Source organism: Bos indicus x Bos taurus, chromosome 9 (genome assembly GCF_003369695.1).
Source record: "Bos indicus x Bos taurus breed Angus x Brahman F1 hybrid chromosome 9, Bos_hybrid_MaternalHap_v2.0, whole genome shotgun sequence".
Taxonomy (NCBI): Eukaryota; Metazoa; Chordata; class Mammalia; order Artiodactyla; family Bovidae; genus Bos; species Bos indicus x Bos taurus.
The window spans coordinates 13,288,640-13,312,383 of record NC_040084.1 but is presented as its reverse complement, the minus strand read 5'-3'; the positions used below and the strand labels follow the sequence as shown (position 1 = coordinate 13,312,383).

Sequence of the window (23,744 nt, the reverse complement as noted above, 5' to 3'; positions counted from 1 at the left end):
ACTGGAAGAAGGGGTGGACTGCAAGCCCAGGTCCCACTGCTCTGACAGGTGACCATGTCCACCATAGACTCAAGAAACACACAGCTGCCCTCAAAAGCTGGGGTGCAGGAGAGAGGTCTGCCTACCCCTAAATATTGCTGGATTCAGGAAGTGGCTTGAAGAATGTGCAAAGAGATCCAACTTAAAGCCCTCTCACTTGTTCCATGTGTCCTTATTAAAAGGTCGACTTGAAGTACTTGACATTTTTTTTTAACTTGCTGTCTTCCCTCTAAATTTACAAGGGCAGCTTGGAATCTCCCAGGCACTGGGTAAGTCTTATTTGAAAGTCCTAACATTCTAGCAATAATTTATAGCAGCAAAATATAAAATTCGGAGCAGTGTGGTAGGAGTGCCAATGAGAAATAGTCATCTCTTTCTCTGGAGCTTCTAGGTTGAAGATGAAATAGATGGTATCTGCAAATTGTTGTAAGCAATTTTTTCTCCTTTTTGCTGGGGCCTTTTGCTGAGACTCAGACACAGGAAATAGTAACCACCTCCCAAAAAGCTGCATGTCATTCTTAATCACTGACTAAACATACATTATGTTCTGTGAAGCCCTTCTCAATGTTATTGCAGATAACTCTGTAAAACTCAGATCATTTTTGTGTTACTACCACAGAAAGTCGATCTTAACATCCTCCAGTGCTTTGGCCTTCCCAGAGCCACCAAAACCACTCAAAAGAAACCTTGTTTTAAAGCTTCACACTTGGCACAGGCCTGAGAGCTGGCCGTCATTTGATTTACAAATAGAGTCAAAGCTATTTTTAAATCGTGTAATAAGCATACTCAAAAACTAACCTTTCCTTAACTTTTTAAACACACTCCATTATGCCATAGGCTGCCTCTTCTGACATCTGTGCTCACCAAACAGCTCTGCAGAAAATCGCTGAAGGAAAGGAGAATGTGTAATTGGAAATCCAACCGGGTCCAGAAATATTCTCTATAGGAAAAAAAGGGTTTTCTACCATGTATGTGCCTGACTTAGTGTTTACTGGTGAATTACTTTTGACAGCTCTCTGCTGTTCAGTAATATACAATAAAGAACTTAAGGAAATCACCTTTTCAGCTAAAAAATTTGATCTCTTTACCAAATTAAATATTCTCTCATCAATACCCTCATTATTCAGCATTTTCTCTGATTACAAAGGGACAAAGTGGTAAATGGGGTTTCCACCACAAATTTATGGAAGGCAAAACCTTAAAATATGATCCTGCTTCATGATTTAATGTCATTTTTAAGCCAAGGAACTCTTCAGTGAACAAACTCATTCTAGACAGAAAACAAAAGTACTTCGAGCAAAACAAAACAAAAAAATGTCCTTTGGTCCCTTAGATACTTCTTTACTTTTTTCTCTCTCCTGCCTCTCCTTGCTTACAAATGTTTCTTTTTAAAGAATTTTACAATTTTAGTTATTTATTTATTTATTGGCCACACTGGGGCTTTGCTGCTGCACAGGCTTTTCTCTAGCTGTGGCACGCGGGCTTCTCATTGCAGTGGCTTCTCTTTCTGCAAAGTAACCAGCTCTAGGGCACAAGGGCTTCAGTCACTGTGGCTCCTGGCTCTAGAGCACAGGCACAATAGTCGTGGCACACAGGCTTAGCTGCCCCAAAGCATGTGGGATCTCCCTGGATCAGGGATCGAACCTGTGTGTCCTGCATCGGCAGGTGGATTCTTTACCACTGAGCCACCACAGAAGCTCTACAAATTTCTTAATAAGAGTTTCATATACAATGTTTTGTTCCATTTAGACTGATGAAGTGTAAAATAGGTCAAATGAAAGCCCACTAAAAATAAAATAAATAAAATGGTACAATATAAACTAATTGTTAGGTGCTATACAAATGAAAAACCATTTAAGCCAAGCTCTGAGCTGCTAAATATACAGGCCATTCATCATGTCAAGGTCAGCAATCTATAGCCCACAGGCCAAGTCTGGCCCATGCCCGTTTTTGCACAGTTCATGAACTAAAAACAGTTTGCATTTTAAATAGCTGGGAAATTTTTTAAAAAGAACAATGTTTAGTGACACATGGAAATTATACGAACTCCAAATTCAGGGTCCACAGATAATTCTGTTAGCACATGAGCACACTCCTTTGCTTCACACCATCTATGGCTTCTTGCACACTACAATGGCCAAGTAGCTGCAACCAAGACCACAGGCCAGCAAAACCTACTGTGCTGACCATCCAGCCCTTTATAGAAAAGAAGTTTACCGACCCCTATAGTATGGTGTTCTTTTTAGGAAGATATATATTCTCCTTCCTCAAGGGGTGAGGAGTAAGGCTGAAGGCCCACTCCAGTCAGAATCAAAGAGCCATCAACAGAGACACCTGGCAATACAAAAAAAAAATATAGACACACCTGGCCTCACGCCACAGGCTTGAGCTCACAAGGGAGGCACCAGGGCAGTGTGCCTGCTGGGAGATGCTCAGTACAAGCTGACATTCCCAAGTGTTTACTCTGTGCCAGGCACCGCGGTGAACATCCCAAAGCAGTACACCACAGAAAAGGGAAAAGAACCAAAAAAAGGAAAAAGAATAGGGTAAAATTAATTTTAATAACATTTTATTCACTCGGTCATGTTCAATTCTTTGTGACCCATGGACTGTAATCCACCAGGCTCCTCTGTCCATGGATTTCTCCAGGCAAGAATACTGGAGAGGGTTGCCTTCTCCATTGCATTCCTTCTCCAGTGGATCTTCCTGACCCAGGGACCAAACCCAGGTCTCCCACAGTGCGGCAGATTCTTTACCATGTGAGCTACTGGGAAGGCCCATATAACCAAAATATTACCAATAAATGTGTAATCAACATTTAAAAAATGAGTTTTTTTAATTCATTTTTTTATTGAAGGATAACTGCTTTACAGAATTTTGTTGTTTTCTGTCAAACCTCAATATGACTCAGCCATAGGTATACATATATCTCCTCCCTTTTGAACCTCTCTCCCATCTCCCTTGCCATCCCACCCCTCTAGGTTGATACAGAGCCCCTGTTGAGTTTCCTGAGCCATACAGCAAATTCCCATTGGCTATCTATTTTACATATGGTAATGTAAGTTTCCAGGTTACTCTTTCCATACATCTCAGCCTCTCCTCCCCTCCCCCCATGTCCGTAAGTTTATTCTCTGTCTGTTTCTCCACTGCTATCCTATAAATAAATTCTTCAGTACCATTTTTCTAGATTCTGTATATGTGCATTAGAATACGATACTTATCTTTCTCTTTCTGACTCACTTCACTCTGTATAATAGGTTCTAGGTTCATCCACCTCACCAGAACTGACTCAAATGCATTCCTTTTTATGGCTGAGTAATATTCCATTGTGCATATGTACAATAACTTCTTTATTCATTCATTCATTGATGGACATCTAGGTTGCTTCCATGTTCTAGCTATTGTAAATAGTGCTATGATGAACAATGGGATACATGTGTCTCTTTCAATTTTGGTTTCCTCAGGGTATATGCCTCGGAGAGGGACTACTGGGTCATATGGTGGTTTTATTCATAGTTTTTTAAGGAATCTCCATACCGTCTTCAATAGTGGCTGTTAACAATTTACATTCCCACCAAATTATTGAAATAATTATTATCCCACCATTGCCAAAACAAATTATTGAGTTTTGCTACACTTTTTGGCACTAAACGGAGAAGGCAATGGCACCCCACTCTAGTACTCCTGCCTGGAAAATCCCATGGGCAGAGGAGTCTGGTAGGCTGCAGTCCATGGGGTCGCAAGGAGTCGGACACGACTGAGCGACTTCACTTTCACTTTTCACTTTCCTGCATTGGAGAAGGAAATGGCAACCCACTCCAGTGTTCTTGCCTGGAGAATCCCAGGGACAGGGGAGCCTGGTGGGCTGCCGTCTATGAGGCTGCACAGAGTCAGACACGACTGAAGCGACTTAGCAGCAGTAGCTTGGCACTAAAAGTATTCAAAATCCAGTGTGTATTTTATACTCACAGCTCATCTTTATATGCATGAGTCACATTTCAAGCTCAAAAACCACATGTGGCTAGTGGCTACCAAAATGGACAGGGCATTGTCTAAGGCATCGTCTCCTTTAATCCTCACAACAGAGTTTGAGGTAGGTACCATTACTGTTGCCTTTATGAGATGAAGAAGCTGAGACTAGATGAGATGAATGACCTTCCCAAGGCCACAGAGGTAGTAAGTAGCAGTGTAAGGGCCCAGTTCCAATGTGTCTAGTGAAAAAGTGAAAGTCGCTCAGTCATGTCCAACTCTTTGCGACCTCATGGATTATACAGTCCATGGAATTCTCCAGGCCGTTATACTGGAGTCAGTAGCCTTTCCCTTCTCCAGGGGATTTTCCCAACCCAGGCACTGAACCCAGGTCTCCCACACTGCAGGCGGATTCTTTACCAACTGAGCTATCAGGGAAGTGCAATGTGTCTAAGGAGTCCCCATTCGGACCCACCGTATCTCCCAAACTGTATAGAACAGCCCCAGCTAGTTCTTCTAAAATATCAGTCCAAAAAGCCTCATACTCCTCCCCTGTCATGCCTCTGTAGCTTACTGCGCTCTCAAGTTAGTGTCTTGACACACCCACTCTTCCATATTTTCTCTTATCCATGTGTTTTCGGATCGAGTCCCTATGTAGCCCTCCAGGTGACCATCCATCTTCAAACCAACAGGCTCATTTGCAACATTCACACCACATTCCTGGTTCCCTTGCATGGTGGACCCAGCTAACCCACCTGGTCTCTACTTCAGCAAACGCACACTTTATCTGAAAACAGCAGCGTGGCGGCACTCCCAGCAGGCTCTACCGCCAACCTGAGTTGGCACGAGACATGAAACCCACCTTGCTTCCCTGTGAGGAGCCTGAGAGAACAGGAACTTCGTGCATGACCAAACATTATGCCATCAATTTTCTGCCATACACAATTTGGTGCCTAATGAATGAATGGAGTTCGCAAAATAGTAAATGCCTGTCTTAACTATATTCCTGAGGAGATTTAAAACATTATTTCAGCAAATGTTAAATTAATCATACTAAACGATTTCTCCCTGTTACGTTTTCATAAACTCCTAACATCATCCTGCCAAAAGAAGCTACCAGGCGCTCTTAAAACACTTCCCTCATTGTTTGTTTCCAAGCACTTAACCTCTCTGGTTTTCAGATTTCAACTCATGAATCATTTCTTCAGAAATAAAGACCCACAGACCTGCCCACCAGCTCCCTACTCCTCCACCTCCACCAAATCCTTTTTGATCAGTTTCTTCGATCCCATTCTTGCAAAGGAAGCGAGCCAACTCATGGATTCTCCTAAGGGGAATGAGGGCAGAAGAGACACGGCAGGTCAAGGACCCACTATCATCTCCTCTCTTCCAGTTCTATCACTGCACCTTTGGTATGAGGTCCTTTTAGCCCAGATCAGGACGTGAGGAGCCACGAGTCCACTTCTTCTCACACTTACAACCACAGTGAAAGCAAAATGCCCTACCCCATCCCCTCAAGCTTCAAACAAGGCATGTGTGTGTGTGCTAAGTTGCTTCAGTCGTGTCCGACTCTTTGCGACCCTATGGACTGTAGCCCGCCAGGCTCCCCGGCCCATGGGATTCTCCAGGTAAGAATACTGGAGTGGGTTGCCATGCCCTCCTCCAGGGGATCTTCCCGACCTAGGGAGTGAACCCATGTCTCCTGCATTGGCAGGTGGGTCCTTCACCTCTAGCATCACCTGGGAAGCCCCAAGTGAGGCATACTTCCACACAAACAGCTCCCCTCTCTTCTCTGTTCTCCTGTGCACCCTCCCCTGATGCCAGTACTGGTATCCACCCTTCTTGCATCTCACTAGCTCACAGTCCAGCAGGGACCCAGGTTAGGGCAGCACCAGGGAACACCTCCAGTTCTGTGTTTCTCTCCTCAGGGAGCTTTTACTTTTAATGTTTATCCCCACTTTCTACAAAGAGATGATGGATCTGCACAATTTAGAGGTAACTGTGGCAAGGTAGTCCATTCTGAAGGAGATCAGCCATGGGATTTCTTTGGAAGGAATGATGCTAAAGCTGAAACTCCAGTACTTTGGCCACCTCATGTGAAGAGTTGACTCATTGGGATTGGGGCCAGGAGGAGAAGAGGACAACAGAGGATGAGATGGCTGGATGGCATCACTGACTCTATGGACATGAGTCTGAGTGAACTCCGGGAGTTGGTGATGGACAGGGAGGCCTGGCGTGCTGCGATTCATGGGGTTGCAAAGAGTTGGACACAACTGAGCGACTGAACTGAACTGAACTGATGGCAAGGTTTTCTAAAACCATATTTCAGTTTTATTCATCTCAAGCTGACACTTCAAAACATTTCTCTCTTTCGTTTCTTTCTTATATCAAAGGGAAAAGCACGCTTTTAACCATAATCCACTCACCCGTGCTCCTGACCATGAGCCCACTTCTCACGCTAAATTATCTACCCCTGGCCTTTACCTCAGTACTGTGGGGGGTCTTTTTAGTATTTATGTATTTATTTATTTTGGCTGTGCTAGGTCTCTGAGGCTGAGCGCAGGTTGCCTCTAGCTGTGGTGCTAGGGGTTCCCTGTTACAGAGCATGGACTCCAGGGCTCGAAGGCCTCAGCAGCTGTGGCACACGGGCTCACTTGCACTAGGGTTTTCCTGGTGGCTCAGTTGGTAAGGAATCTGCCTGCATTGCAGGAGACCTGGGTTCGATCCCCGGGTCGGGAAGATTTTCCTGGAGAAGGAAATGGCAACCCACTCCAGTACTCTTGCTTGGAGAATTCCATGGACAGAGGAGCTGGGCAGGCTACAGTCCCATGAGATCACAAAGAGTCAGACACCACTGTGCGATTTTCACTTTCACTTTTCATGTGGGATCTTCCCAGACCAGGGATCAACCCAGTGTCCCCTGCATTGCAAGGTGGATTCTTAACCACTGGACAACCAGGGAAGCACCTCTACTGTGTCTTTAAAGAGACGATCCACCTCTCTCCTTTCACTACAGAGTGACATTTGGTCTTCACAGTGGTGTACTACAAAGGTGATATTTGAATCAAAACCTGAAGCAGCTGAGTCATGAAGACATCTGGCAGACTGCATCACAGGGAGAGAGACGAGTAAGTGCGAGGCCCTGAGGTGGGGGCACTCTTGCTGTGTTGCAGGACCTGCATGAAGGCCTGAGAGGCTGCAGAGTGAGGTGGCGGGTATGCGAAGTGCGATCAGACAGATCGTGTAGGGTTTGCAGGCCATGGGGAGGCTAGATGTATGCTAATGCTGAGATGGGGAGTAACAAAATCTAGCGTGCTTGCTGGCCACTGGATTGAGAACAGACTATAGAGTGATGTGTGTGGGTGCACGCATGTATGCTCAGTCATGTCTGACTCTGTGACCGCCCCCCAAACCGGACTGTAAGCCCACCAGGTTCCTCTGTTCAAGGAATTTTCCAGGCGAGAACACTGGAGCAGGTTGCCACTTTCTGCTTCCCAACCCAGGGATCGAACCCAAGTCTCCTGAGTCTCCTGCATTGGCAGGCGAATTCTTTACCACTGAGCCACCTTGGAAGCCCCATAGAGGCATCAGTGGGGGCGGCAGGGAGCGGGGGAAAACAATCAAGGAGACTACTGCAATCACTTTTTTTAAAAGAAGAGTGGTTCTACATTTTCTGATTATATTTCCCCACCACCCATTTATTACTAAAAACTTGCTTTTGCTCCAACAATCAACTTAGAAGCATTCATTCACTGGAGGCTCACCAATGCCCTTCTGTCCTTTTCTTCCCTGACTCTTTAGGACACTTCACAGTTAATAAAAGGAAGTTAATAAAAACTTCCTTCTCGGTACTGTTTCTTCCCTTGTCATCTGAGACATCTCAGCATCTCCAACCCATCCCTGTCTTGGCTGCTCACTGTCCAGCCATTTCACTGACTTCTCTTCCGCCTCCCAAGCTCCATTCATCAGGCTGGTTCTTTCCATAAGCGTTATCTCTTGGGCATGCCACGCCTTCCCACCAACACTTGGAATATGGTCTGCCTCTATGAAAACAATGCCTTCAACTCTCTCCCTGGTTACAATTTCAAAACTATCTGCTGGGCCTCTCCGCCAGGGTGTTTCCCCACACTCATCTAATGCAGAGAGTAACATCTTTTCAGAAAACATACACACACAGCTCTGTCTCCTCAGTTCTGCCACTCCCAGCCCCGGGTGCTTTCCTCTGGCACACCCTTCCCTTCTCTCATCTGTGAACTAACTGTTCCCACAAAATGCCAAATATATCAGCAGAGGTGGAATGCTCATGAATGGACATCTGTATAGTTCTGCATGTAAAATGTAACAGAACCAGGCAGAGGGTCACACACAAGAAGCACTACTTACCAACCACACTGAACTTTCTAAACAAACAAGAAATAAAAACTCAGCCTCTGCACTTTTAATATTATACTTTTCCTTCTGCCACCTCTGAAACTTCCTTCCTTCTGCCCTGCCCGCCCCATTCATTCATGTTTCACATACAGCAAATAATCCATGTGTTAGTCACTCTGTCGTGTCCAACTCTTTGCGACCCCATGAACTGTAGGCTAGCAGGCTCTTCTGTCCATGGAATTCTCCATGCAAGAAAACTGGAGTTTGTTACCATTTCCTTCTCCAGGGGATCTTCCAAATCCAGAGATCAAACCCAGGTCTCCCATGCAATAAATAATAAATTAGCAGCGGGAAATATTACTAGGAAAACAAGGAGTTCCAACATTGTAAAGTCTTCTTAACAGCATAATGGATCAAACAGCAACCCCACCCAAATTCTTACAGGATCTGATTTCTGTTTCCACCACAAGCCTTCAGTGACTCATTCTGTGTCAGAAGAAGAGTAGAACGTGTTTAACTTGGAGTTTAAAGAATCAGTCTGTTCACTTTCAACTTCACTCCATCACTGCTTCATAATCAAATGCCAAGACATGTTTCTCCATTGCATCAAATTAACACCAAGGTTGAGGGCTGGAGGCCGCCTGAAAGGCAAACAGGGAAATCTGGGCGGGGCCTTCAGCTGCCGTGAATCATCACAGACTTGCAAAGGCTTGCCTCTCACTCTCAGGCTTTCCAATACTTGGTTGGTAACAATCCATGAGAACCGTTTTAACTGAAGTGCAGTTGTTCTCATTTTAGCACAGCTGAGACTCACTTGTGGTGGTTGCTCAAAATAAAGTTTAGATTCCCAGACACTACCCATGTCTTGAGAAGATGACCATGAATCTACATTTGAATAAGTATGACTCACATTTTGAGAATCACAGCAATAGAATTTCTAAAACTAGCCTGGCCCCCAACCCACGCAGAACCATTAGTCCATAAAGAGCAACTCCACCTTCAGCTGAAATAAGAAACTAGCGCAAAAATGCAGGCAAGCAATTTTCAACTTCTTAGTTAGCCATATTTTGTTTGTATCAGATAAAGCAACATTTGCAAATATATCCTAAGTCACACACGGTTCCCTATGTCAGGAGAGTTTCCTAGAGTATAATGGAAAAAGCACTGGATTGTAAATTTGGGGGTCTGTGATCTGTTTCCAGTTTCTGCCACCAACGGGCATTTCACCTTGGGCAAGTCACCAGACACCACCCCTCAGTCTCCTCAGCCATGAACTAGGCGATTGACTTGGCTCATCTCCCCCAAATTCTACGAAGCTCAGACTAAATCGGGAGGAGAGCTGGCACTGCAGCTTGCAACTCTTAGATCCAGATTAGATTTCATGAGATCCAACTCTGAACTACCACAAGCAAACAAGAAAAATCCTTTTCACAGAAGACTGATACCACATTGCGTCAATATTCCAAACTGGAACAAGCAAAAATTATTCCATGTTCTTCCAGGCGGTGGAAAACCTTCAGATTCAGAACCAACAGAACCATCAGAACCAACTTCACATTCAGGCGATATATACCATTTACTGTGTTAATCCAGGAAAATTATTCTCTCTCAGCCTCAGACTTCTCATCTCTAAAATGAAGATAATAGTGCCTTCCTCCTAGGGTTATTGAAGTTAAGATTGTGCATTAATCTCCACACTATAAGGAAACTCAGTACTTAATATGTTACATCCCTTCCCACCCCCTCCTAGTGAGTGTCTTTTATAGAGTGTTCCCAGTTCAAGATCGTCCCAACACATGACCAAGAATTGCCTCTGACATGACTGCTGCCATCATCTTCCAATAACAGTAGGTACCACCAGCTCCTTGAATAGGTCCTCTGCGTTTAAGTGCTCTAAACATGTTTACCTCATTTCATCCTCACAATAACTGGGTAACTGTACAAAGCAGAAACCACTGCTCTTCAGATGATAAAACCGAAGCCCAGTGAAAAGGTGACAGCCCACAGACACACAGTCACCAACGAGAGGGCATCAGGTAGCCTGGCTGCAGAGCTCAAGCTCATTGTGACCACATTCTGGTCCCGAACTGTGTATACACATTACACACAATACCAAAGACATGTGAATGAAGAACCCACACCCTTTAAAAATAATTCTCATGTCACTACAAGTTCAAACTGAGCTCTACTGGCACACTGCCTGTGAAAACCTTCCCTAGGAGACCTGCCCACATAGCATACTAATTCATCTATGCTCATAAAAACCATGGCACTGATTGTGATCTACGAGCCATGAAATGTATGTTCGGGAGCTTTGTTTCCACCAGAAAGCCATCCAAACTGAATTGAATGATTTTTTAAGTTCTCCAGCTAACATCTCAAATTTTAAAATATTGATTTTCCATCCCCGTGGATCGAGATAGAAAACAAAAAAGCCCATAGTTGATAGGAGAAGACAAAGAAAGATGTTTCATCCTTAAAAAATAGGAGATAAACATCCCATTAACTCTCCAAGATTTTAGGGCAAGAAGAAAAGGCAAGTTATTAAAGGATACAGACATACGCACAGAGTCCACCTCACCCGACCGTGGGAAGATGGAAGCAGGCTCGGTGTCGTAATTAAATAAGCAGTGCCTCCAGGCCAGGAGATGCCCTCCTGAGCACTCAAGTTAACAGTCAAGATTTTCTGCTTAGTAGTTTTTTTTTTTTTTTCCTTTCCTCTTTTTTTGGGGGAAGAAGGACAGAAAATAAATTTTATTAATTTATTTTGAATTTTATTTCATATTAAAATATCATTTATAAACAATGTTGTGTTAGTTTCAGATGTATAGCAAAGTGATTTGGTTATACATATACAGGTATCTATTCTTTTTCAAATTCTTTTCCCATTTAGGTTATTGCAGAATATTGAGCAGAGTTCCCTGTGCTATTAAAAAGTCTACAGACAATAAATGCTGGAGATGGTGTGGAGAAAACAGAGCTCTCCTACACTGCTGGCGGGAATGTTAATTGGACCAGCCACTAATGGAAAACAGTATGGAGATTCCTTAGGTTTTTTTTTTTTAATCTTTTATCAGGGGTATATGAAACCAGTGACAATGAATTCATTAGTGGAGGAAAAGGGTATATTCTTCATTATTTGAGGTAAATCTCATTCAGGAAAAACAATGAACGTTTACAAATGAACATTTCAAACTGTAAAAAGAGAATGGGAAATAAAACAGAAATTACGGTTTTAAGGACATCAAAAATAATTCAATTACTTTACATGCTTTAAGAGCTGGTTCTCACTTATGACCTGTGAATTCAAATGTTCTTAACATTTTTTTTCTTAATTTGGTGTGGAACTCCCAGGCAACGACACAATTAAGGAAGAGGTAAAAGGCCGGAAGGTAAGAAATAAGGGGACAGACTCGCTCTCCAACCAACAGATAGTCTGATTTGATTTCAAATCTCCATAGCTGCTCCATCTTCTCTCCTCTGGTAACCACTTCCCACTGAATTTTATCAATTATATTTTCTCAACTAGTTGTTTTATACTATTCACCATAGAAATGATGATGATGATGGTGGTGATGATACTGCTGGTGGTGGTAATAACAAGTACACTTCCATGTCTGTACTCTTAGAACTCCTCAAAGTTTATTAGAAACACTTTTTTCTCAAGGGCTATTGTTCACCAAAAAATAAATACATAAAAATAATTGATCCCCTATAAATATAGAATTGATACATTTACAAATGAATAAACTAACTGTAATGTAGTCCATGCTACTGGCCTCAAGGATGGAAATGTAAACAAAATTCTCCCCATATCTACCAAACAATTAAATGGGCTTTTCCTTGAGAACAAGCCATACTTTTTGATTTTATTAAGGTTTGTGCTGTGCTTAGTCACTCAGTTGTGTCCGACTCTTTGTGACCCCATGGACTGTAGCCCGCCAGGCTCCCCTGTCCATGGAATTCTCCAGGCAAGAATACTGGAGTGGGTTGCCACGTCCTCCTCCTCCAGGGGATCCTCCCAACCCAGGGATCCAACCGGTATCTCTTTACATCTTCCGCATGGGCAGGCGGGTTCTTTACCACTAGCGCCAGCTGGGAAGCCCATTAAGGTCCATGCTGCAATTCAAATGCGTTCTGGTTATGGTGAAACACTGCCCTACCCAAAAAACAGCCCAGCTGCTAGAAACAGCCACTCAGAAACAGTCCCCCTCCTTACCCATCTCTGCTAGAAGGTGAAAGTGAAAGTGTTAGTCACTCAGTCGTGTCCAACTCTTTGTGACCCCAAGGGGACTGCAACCCGCCAGGCTCCTCTGTCCATGGGATTCTCCAGGCAAGAATGCTGGAGACGGTAGCCATTCCCTTCTCCAAGGTTATCTTTCCAACTCAAGGATCAAACCCGGGTCTCCTGCATTGTAGGTAGGTTCTTTACCATCTGAACCACCAGGGAAGCTCAGTCGTTTGTTGGCAGTAACCTCGTGGAGGCCTCCATGAGAAAATGATGAAATAATCAGACCTAAAATGTATTTAATTGCTTGTGTTTAGATGGCAAGAAATAAAATGAATCCTAGGAAGATCCAGGCCCCATTAATTTAGAAAGTCCTTCTTGATCTACATATTGTTACAACTGGAAAAATCAGATCAAGCAAAGGATGTGAAGACAGAAAGGGAGAAATGTCTTGATCCTTAAGTCCTAACCTTACAGGAAGCATCTGTTCTGAGAGCAATGACTCACAACCCCTGATAACAAAGTTAACATTCTCCTTTGAAAGAGGGAGCATGCTTGCAATGGTATTTTCAATGAAACAGCCCCTGAAAGTAGTGCATTTTCTCTCTTTCTTTTTCAAACATCCATTAAGCTCCCAGGATTGTGCCGTCCACCCCTCTTTAGCCTTGTGTTGTCCGCTGTGACTTGGCATTTCAGTATTTTCTTTAGCCATTATCCTAAGGCCACGATTTCATCCATTTTCAGAATAAACAGTTCAATAATGAAAGTAGAGATTGGCCCCCAGGTAAATAGGAAATGATGCTTCCGGCATCTTCTTCTTCAATAGTATTTCTACTCACAATATTCACAGATCTTGTTTACTGAGTGTCTAACAGGTACTAGATACTGATTTTAACTTTACACTATCCCCATCTTATACATGAGGACACTGAGGCTCAGAGCATTTAAGTAACCTACCTAAGATCACACAGCTAGTACTAAGACTCAATCTCGGATCTTAAGCACTAACATTTCCTCTCCAGGGACAAAGCCTCCCACTTTTCTGTCTTTCCCACTACAACATAAAGTGGCCTGGCCCCTGCACGCATCACCTCTTCCAGCTCCAAATTTACCTACCCAGTCAGTCAAGTTCCCAATGCAGAAAGAATCTCAAATGCAGATAAACTTTGATTTTATCTTATTTCATGATGGTATTAATTTCCCTATGCTGGTAAAGGGTAAACATTTATATAATGAGCTACTGTGGAATTTCATTCACCCTTCATTCTGTGCCCTTAAATTATTCTCCTAAAAGATAACTCTCAACATTATAGGAATTTATGCCTCAGTTTCTGGTCTATGACTAAACCTGTAATCATGCTTCTAGTTAATAGTGTTTATAGGTGGGTGGTAGGATTCCAGGTGACTTTGATTTTCTTTACTTACAGTGTTTTCCAGGTTACCAGCACTGAGTATATATTACTCTTTCAATTAGAAAAAATTAAGTGTTCGTTTCATTGTGAAAAAACGAGTTTATATATTCAACTATTTACCCCTCAAAATTATTTTGCCCTTAGTATTGAAAAAGAAGATTTCATTGACCCAATTTAATCCTGGGCCTAGTTAGAACCAAAATTTAAAATAAGAGATGTGGGTTCTTTTACAAATGGCTCCCACGTTTACATTATTTTTTTTCTTGTCACCTAAAAAATTAAAACATATTCTATAAAACTAGATTTTAACTACAGTTCTTCTTTTACTTCCCATGGGCCTACTTAGTAAAATCCTCTGCACCCAATAAAGACATATGGTTACACATGGTTTATATAAACCATATACAAATATGGTCTTGTGTCAGGCTTTTAACTATGCCCTTTCCCTCTTCTAGGCACACCTACACCCCCAGACTCCTGTGAAGCTCAGCGTGGTCATGAGAGGAGGGGTGATATGAGCCATGTCCAGGCCTGGCCCACAAGGACCTCCCACAAGAAGAACTCCACGTTCCTGCCCTGCAGACTTGGAAGCCACATACTGATGATGACAGAGCCACAAAGAGAAAGCAACCTGGGCCTCAGAACCTCCCCCTAGAAGAGCATCCCAGGAACATCACTTTGGACTCTACATGAGTCAAAAACAAAAGTGTATTGTGTAAGCCACTGAAAATGTGTGGCTTCTTCATGACCCTACCATGACCCTACCATGTGCTAATAAAGCACATGGCTTTATTAGCACACTCCAATTATTAATGCAGATGTACAGATGTGAGATTTGGACCATAAAGAATGCCAAATGTCAAAGAATTGATGCTTTGAACTGTGGTGCTGGAGAAGACTCTTGAGAGTCCCTTTGACAGCAAGGAGATCAAACCAGTCAATCCTAAAGGAAATCAACCCTGATACTCATTGGAAGGACTGCTGCTGAAGCTGAAGCTCCAATACTTTGGCCACCTGATGCGGAGAGCCGACTCAATGGAAAAGACCCTAATGCTGGGAAAGACTGAAGGCAGGAGAAGGGGATGACAGAGGGTGAGATGGTCGGATGGCATCACTGACTCAATGGACATGAGTTTGAGCAAACTCTGGAAATAGTGAAGGGCAGGGAAGCCCGGCGTGCTGCAGTCCATGGGGTCGCAAAGAGTCGGACATCACCGAGCAACTGAACAATTATCGCAGAAGGAGCTCTGCTGTGTATCTTACCTTTTTCAAAGACTCCTTCTGCTTCCAGGACAGAGACCGTGCGGTTCGCTGCCATCTTCCTCAGTTCCGCCTTCACGGTGACCTGTGAGGGGCTGTGTTCCAGAAGCTCCACCCCAATGGTCACATTTCCACCTGGCCTGATGATCCCAGGGACTGTCACCAGAAACCTGGGCCTAAAGAGTTCCCAACAACAAGAGAAAAATGAAGTTGCTTATCCTTACATCTTCATTCTTTTGAGATTCTCAAATTTCATAGATGGTGAGATAGATTCCCTATACAGTGTCAACTGTAACTGTTTCAATGAATGTGGCCCCACTGCTCCATTTATCAACTGCATTGAAAGGCTGTTGAAAGAAAATCATTCCCCTAAATCAATTTTTGTCCTGTTTTATTGAGAAAAAACTGACATACAGCATTGTACAAGTTTAAAATGTACAGATAATGATTTGACTTACACATGTTATAAGATGATTATCACAATAAATTTAGTGAACATTCATCATCTCACATAGGAACGAAATTAAAATAGAGAAAATACTTATTTTCTTCCTTGTGATCAGAACTCTAAAGATTTACTCTCTTCATAACGTTCATTTATAACATACAGCAGTGTTAATTATATTTATCATGTTGTACATTCCCATAAATCAATTTTAATGCAGTAATGTATGCACTGCTAGAGGATGGCCTGTGTTAGTATTTCCATTTTATAAACCACAAATAGCACAGGATAGCTTACACTGAGACAGCAGAAGTTATTGGCAAAGTACAAGCCTCTAAACTTCTTTATACAAGACATCATCCCAGGGTAATTTTTTTTTTCTTGGTTTAAACACACACACACACAGAGACACACACACATGGATTTTGCTTGTTTCTTATTCAAACTTTTATGTTTGGGCATCTACCCAAGAAAACATCATCTAATCAACAACACTAATTAAAATATACCATCTGAAATTAAACTATCTGTCGGCGGTGACATTTCCAGGTGGAGCAGAGCACAAAAAATGGCTAAAACAGCATTTTCTCTGCCCAAACCAAGGATTAGGGCTCCAGGGCAAAACCCTCTGAGGGGGAAGGAAGTGCATTCCATTACTTAAGTGTCTCACTGGTTATCTTCCTACAAAGTCTGCACCTGAACCCATACTTAACCACCTCGGCCACACCTTATCATTGCTAAAGTTGAGACATCTTGTTTAGAAAAAAATATGCACGAATGTGTTTAAAAGAAGGCACATTACTGTAGGGGGGCGAGGGGCGCAAAAAGTCGAAACAAACTCAAGAGGAAGCGTGGACTAAAAATAAAAAGTCATCAGAAAGCAGTCCTGGCCGGAGACGCTTGAACAACCTCGTGGGTGGAGAAAGTTAACTGTCCCTGGGAGGACCGAGCTGAAGCGATGCAGGCTCAAATCTCCAGGCCGAGGTCCGGCTGGGAACCCCCGCTCCCCGCCCGCCCCGCGCGCCCCGCGCTCCTACCCGGGGACGGCGGCCAGCGCCGCGCTCCACACGCAGAAGAGGCGGGCGGCGGTCAGGAGCCGGAGGCCCCGCATCTCGGCGCTGTGTGCGCTGCGGCCGCGGGCTCCCGAGGAAATACGCGGGCCGCACGGGGTGTGGCCTCCCACCGCCTCCCGGCTTCGCCCAGACTCCCGGCTCAGCAGTGAGCGCTGGGCGCGCCCGCCGACCGAGCGAGGGCTCCAAACCAAGCCGGGGCGCGGCGGCTCCACCCCTCCCGCCGCATCACCGCGGCACTCCTCGGCGCCCCGGCCGACACCGCAGACCCGGGCGGGAGGCGGGAGGCGCGCAGCCCGCCCGACCTGGCGCGGCCGCCCCGCTCCGCCCCCCGGCCACCCGGCTCCGCCGGCTGTTTACACGAGCGCTCCGCCGGCGATGCCGGGGGGCGTAAACAGGCCCCTCCTTGTGCGGAGAAGAGTGCACGGCCGCTCTGGGAGGTGGGAAAAAATCAGTCATTGTCCTCCAGACTGTGAGTCAGAATCTGAGAGAAAATGGCAAACACACCAAACAGGGGTGTGTTTTCTGGTAGCCGTTGAACGTATATGAATCAATAAACCCGGGAGAAAACTTTTTTTCCCCTCTTGAAACAAAAAGTTATGTATATTGTTTGCCTCTCCAGGAAAATGTGGGTTTCTCGGTTTAAAAAAAAAAAAGGTGGGGAAGAAAATTCTGGCACGTGTGAGAGTGAGGTGCTGCTCCTTGAAACTCTGAGAAGCAACTGTGTGGGGAGATGCTTCATACTCTGGGCTGCCGCTGAACACTTCGGCTACCGAAGGTATTCATTAGCACTGTGAAGCTTGGAGCAATTTGTTTAAACACAGGGTTAGGGCGGCTCTCCTGTCCCCAAGGAAGGCCAGTGGCCCAGGGTGGCCCGCAGTTCCTGAGCCCCAGCTCCTGGGTCCTGGCTTGGCTGCAGCTCCTTCCCCGGCTCCTTGGCACCCTCACCATCTTCAGATGACTCAGGTTTCACCATGACTACACCATAAAAGCGGGGAACTGCCAGAAACCGTTGGAAAACGGGCACATTCAGTCCCTGACAACTTCAAGTTTCTAATTCACGGAGAAAAGTTTCAGATGGTGACCGTTTAATACAGGGCAAAATGCAAAAGGAAAAGAGGTCATCGGAAGGTTGTCTCTTCACAAATCTGTGTGCTAAATAAGGGGGAAAGTAGCACCTAGACAAACTGTGGTTTGGGAGTCCAGGAACTTGCTTTCCTCCCTTTCCTGTTCCACCCTTTTTCACCCTGCTGATCGGCTTGCAGAGGCCCCTGTGTCCTCACGGCTCCTCCACGCGCCTATCTTTAGTGGCTGACTTCCTGTGCAGGCAGGGCTTGGGTAAAGTGGAAAGGGTTGAAGTGGATCATTGGGTACACACTCTGTCCCTGACATGGCTGTTACTGCCCGTTTGGTCTCCTCACCTCTGTAGTACAGGGCTGAGTGTGGGCTCTGTCCCAGTCTGTATCAGTGCTTCTCAAGCTCTAATGTGTATGAGAATCACAGTAAAATGCAAATCCTGATTCAGCAGGTCTGGGATAGGGACTGAAATTCTACTTCATTTCAGCATACTGTGGGCCACAGAGGGTCTACAGGTAGACTCTTTGATGAGAAAAGGAAATTGGGAAACTGGAGAAAATTCCAAGCTTCACGTCAGAAGATAGATCAATCAATTCAGGTTCATTCTAGAGGCAGGCAGGTATAAGAAGGACTCCAAAAAATTAGTTGATAATGTTGCATCCCCAGAAGATGTCTAGAAAAGTTTAGAACCACCTTGCTGTTTTATAAAATGAAGGCTGTGCGTATTTTAAATTGATGTGACCTCCCTGTTCATGCCTTCCTTCTCACGATACACACAAGAAGCTTAACTGTGCAGAAATTTGGCCACGTGGATTTGCAGAAATGAGGCACAGATGAGGCAAAGAACCCATCTGCCAATACAGGAGACATAAGAGACAAGGGTTCAATCCCTGGATTGGGAAGATCCCCTGGAGGAAGGCACAGCAACCCACTCCAGTATCCTTGCCTGGAGAATCCCACAAACAGAGGAACCTGGAGGGCTATAGTCTATGGGGTCGCAAAGAGTAACACAGGACTAAAGCAACTTAGCATGCACACACACATACATTATATATATATATGCAGTGAAGAAAGATTTGAAGGATATTCATCAAAATGTTATCCATATCCAGGCAATTACCTGGACCTGCCAAACTGTCTACATATATAAATATATATAACTTTTAAAAATAAAACAATAAAAATGATATTGTTTTAGTAAGTAGTCTTTAAGGGAGCATCTTAGAAACTCTTTGGAATAAAATTAATGAATCTTGATACAAAAAACCTATGTATGTTTCTCCCATGAAAACTGAATGGCCTTTGGCATAAGAACTCACACTGTTCCCATGTCCCTGCTGACATGTCTTTAGCATGTGGTTCACTGAGAAAAGCAGAATCAATAGGAGACAAATCCTACACAATCATGGGAGCTTGTGGAGCAGCTGTTGATTGTGCATCTAGTGTTGAGTCAAAGTCACTGTAAGTCGGCCAGGGGGAAAAAGCTACATGTGAACCACAACAAGGAAACATGAGGGCGAACTGGAACGCATGTGTCTATTAACACCTCCAACTCTGATGTCATGGGTAAGCTGCAAGAGAAGCCAGCTAAATATGTACTTGGCCCAGAATTCAGAAAAGCTCAAGGAGAAGACCCCCTGAGAAGTGGAGGACCTTGGGCCCCACTGCCGCCCCACACCCACCAAGTCAGCTAGCACAGCAGTAACAATCTGGGCTGGTGGCCAATGCCTAGCGCCCGGCACCAACCTTCAGAGTGAAAAATACGACTTCTGCTTCAAGCTGGCTTCCAAAGTCACATAAAGTGTCTCTTGTGGCCAACACCAACTCATAACCATATAGGGAGGGGAATTCTGAGAAATTTAGCTTCATCTTAGATAATCTGGCACAGTATGAAGCTACCAAAGTCCATGCCTCGTCAGCTTGGCTTCTGAATATACCCGTTTAAACCATACTTAACTTCAATAAGAGACAGAAAATTCATGCTTTCCCCCAACATGATACAAGTATCCCTCACAGAACCAAAAACGACCCTCTCTCCAAAAGAGTATACAAAGTCCTTCAACTGTTTTTGGACATTATCAGTGCCTTTTCTAGCTGAATCACATTCTCCCTTTGAGAGCCTGTAACTTTAAACCTAAGGTTTAAGATTAACTGCTATTAATATATATTACATGGTAGAAAATTGAGAAGGGGAATAAAAATATTAGTTTATATATACAATATTAATATTATATTAAAAGTAATATTTATATAATACATATACAGTATATAATATATATGTTAATATAGTAATATGGGAACATTAATTATTTATATTAATGTAAAAATACAGTGATGATATTAATTCACACTCTATTATTGATTGATATGTTGATACAATAGTAATATTTATTTTATTATATAATATATTACTATATTAATAATGTTATAATACTATACATTATTATAAAAGCTAATGATAATAAAAATATTCTATATATGATATTTATATTATAATTTTGCATGGTCAGTCCCTAAGTACTGTCCTACTCTTTGCAACCCCATGGACTGCAGCCCACCAGGTTCCTCTGTCCATGGCGTTTCCCAGGCAATAATATTGGAGTGGGTTGCTATTTCTTTTTCCAGGGACCTTCCTGACACAGGAACTGAACCTGCATCTCCTGCTTAGCAAGCAGATTCTTTACCACTGAGCCACCTGGTAATTTTAATAAATAGTAATATATATTATATATAAATATCAGATATATAAATATCCTTCCCCCTCTCTATCATCTAATGTGTTAATAGCAGTTAATCTCATACCTCAGGAATGAAGTGTGTGTGTATTTATATATAATACACACATACATATATATGAAAGCGAAAGTGACCCAGTTGTGTCCGATTCTTTGTGATCTCATGCACTAAACAGTCCATGGAATTCTCCAGGCCAGAATACTGAAGTGGGTAACCTTTCCCTTTTCCAGGGGATATTCCTAGCCCAGGTATCCAACACAAGGTCTCCCGCACTGCAGGCAAATTCTTTACCAGCTGAACCACAAGGAAAATATGTATATATATATATATATATATTTTGATATATATATATATAAGAATATATACATGTATATCAAAACAAGAAAGAACTGCAGGTAGCTATTACAGTCTTTGTTTCTGCTACTCGTCACAAGCTTGTATTTACAACTACCTTCTTCTAGGACCTATACCTCTGCTCGCAGTAATCACCTGGGCTGGCATGGCTCTCTGCATGGTGGAGTGACCTAGGTCTTCACTCCTGAAGGGTCTGAACCATTATCCGTCCTCTGCATATTATATTGTTGTTTTCTATTGATTTTTAACCACAGGACTTGGGGAGACTGAGAGATGCCCCAGTGTATCTTCTGTATTCCAGAAATACTCCTTACTTCCACTGTGTAGTTTCAACTCCTCGACAGTCAAGAGCATTCAGTCACTCCAGCCAGTAAAGCAACCACTTCTGTGACCGCTGATTCACTGGCATGAGGAGCCCCACGCGGCCAGGCTCAGCTGTGAGTTTAAGCGAACTGCTGCGCTGTCACTAGTGCAAACACGCCTCTCTCGCAAACTCAGAACTCTAAACCAGCAGAGTCTGATATGGAAATAAGAAGCAAAAACTTCAGCAGTGGTCACTAGGGGTAACAGAGGAGCCACTCTCATTTCCACCCTAACAGAGGGTGAAAGTGAGGCTGGTTTCTGGAGACACATCAAGAGAAACATTAGTTACTGATTTACAGCATAGAGTGCATCCTCAAGTTTGTTGTTGATTTTTACATGTTCAAATTGTATAAAATTTAAGAAATATTATGTATGAAATGAATGTTTACTTACATTTATCATCTATTTGAGAACTATTTAGATAGAATCCTGCACAGAATACCAGAATCTTTCTAACTCAAAGCAGAAGAGGAAATTCTTGTCTACTGGAAGCAAGGAATGATATTGAAATTAACTAGGAATAATAATAATTAGGCTTGTTCTTAACTCTTCTGGGGAGATTTTAAAATTAAAATTTTGTGTCCCACCAAATTATCAAACAAGAGTGGAGAAAGAATGAAAACATTTTCAGAAATGGAATGGCTTAGGAACTTTGCTTCAACAAACTCTTTTTAGGAAGTTACTTTAGGAGGACATATTTAGCAAACCAATCATAGAAGCCAAGAAGAAGGAAGACATGAGATTCAGGAAAAAGTATATATAACCCCAGAGAGCAATGACGAGAGAAGTTCCAACAGGAAGAAGAATTCCAGGAATAAGGCCTCAAGGGTAAAAGGGACCTGAATAGAATAGATAAATGTGATGGGAAACTGGGGGAGAAAATTGAGGCTATGATAATGTAAAATTGTGTAACGATGGGAAGGAAATTCAGAAACTCTAGGGAAAAGAAAAAAAAAAAAACTAGGTAAAAAAGGAAGTATAACCATAATTCATTAGTTGGGTCTGTAGTGAACAAGAATTATATAAAGTTAAGGAATAATGCTAAAGCTGAAACTCCAGTACTTTGGCCACCTCATGCGAAGAGTTGACTCATTGGAAAAGACTCTGATGCTGGGAGGGATTGGGGGCAGGAGGAGAAGGGGACAACAGAGGATGAGGTGGCTGGATGGCATCACTGACTCGACGGACGTGAGTCTGGGTGAACTCCGGGAGTTGGTGATGGACAGGGAGGCCTGGCGTGCTGCGATTCATGGGGTCGCAAAGAGTTGGACACAACTAAGCGACTGAACTAACTGACTGACTGATGTATGGTTTACTTATTTATAACTTAGAATCAATCCTGTGAAAGGGGAAGTATTAAACTCTATCCTGCTTTTCCTACATGAACTGTATCACTGGTAACCAAATAGGAGACACAGGGAAATTTCTCGTTTCACAAGTTTTCCAGCCAGTAAAATGTAAAATGTATGTTAGAATTAGCACCATATCACAGCCTTGGTGAATTAATAGATCTAGACCAGTGCTATACAACAGAATCTGCAGTGAGGATCGAAATGTTCCATATCCACCTCAGTACTGTAGCCATGAGCAACATGAGGCTACTGAGCACGGGACCTGTGGTTGGCATACCCAAGACACTGAGATTTGTATTTTATTTCATTTGAATTAATTTAAATTTAAAGAGCAGGCAACATGTGACTACTCTATTGGATCATGTGGGCCTAAACAATAATAATAAACGGCTGCTATAGGAAATATCCAGATACGCTGTATCCCTATAGAAGAACCCAGAACCACCTAAGTGGTCTTGTCAAAAGACTGAACCTGAATCTGATTCCAATTTGCAAACAAATATAGGGGAACATATTAAACACCTCAGGGTTGTTGCTATTTAGTCACCAAGTCCTGTCTGGCTCTTTGTGACCCCATAGGCTGCAGCAGGCCAGGCTTCCCTGTCCTTCACTATATCCCAGAATTTGCTCAGAATCATGTCCATTGAGTCAGTGTTTTCCAATGAGTCGGCTCTTCACCTCAGGTGCCCAAAGTACTGGAGCTTCAGCTTCAGCGTTAGTCCTTCCAATAAATATTCAGGGTCGATCTCCTTTATGATTAACTAGTTTGATCTCCTTGCTGTCCAAGAGACTCTCAAGAGTCTTCTCCAACACCACAGTTTGAAAGCATCAGTTCTTTGACACTCAGCTTTCTTTATAAGTCAACTCTCTTACATCCATACATGACTACTGGAAAAACCATAGCTTTGACTAGACAGACCTTCGTTGGCAAAATGATGTCCCTGTTTTCTAATATGCTGTCTAGGATTGTCATAGCTTTCCTTTAAAGGAGCAAGTGTCTTTTAATTTCAAGTCTGCAGCCACTGTCCGCAGTGATTTTGGAGCCAAAGAAAAGAAAATCTGTCACTG

At 43.3% G+C, this 23,744-nt stretch overlaps 1 protein-coding gene across 1 annotated transcript in view; it reads right to left on the bottom strand.

Annotated features, from left to right (window-relative positions):
- CD109 (CD109 molecule) overlaps window positions 1-17,122 on the bottom strand; it is a 134,555-nt gene extending 117,433 nt beyond the window's left edge. Inside the window, exons 1-2 of the mRNA XM_027550947.1 lie at window positions 16,762-17,122; window positions 15,283-15,455 (exon numbers count right to left, since the gene is read on the bottom strand). Coding sequence (XP_027406748.1) covers window positions 15,283-15,455; window positions 16,762-16,835 — 247 coding nt within the window. The 5' untranslated portion in view covers window positions 16,836-17,122. The remainder of the gene's footprint in view (window positions 1-15,282; window positions 15,456-16,761) is intronic.
- Between the last annotated feature and the right edge of the window lie 6,622 nt (window positions 17,123-23,744).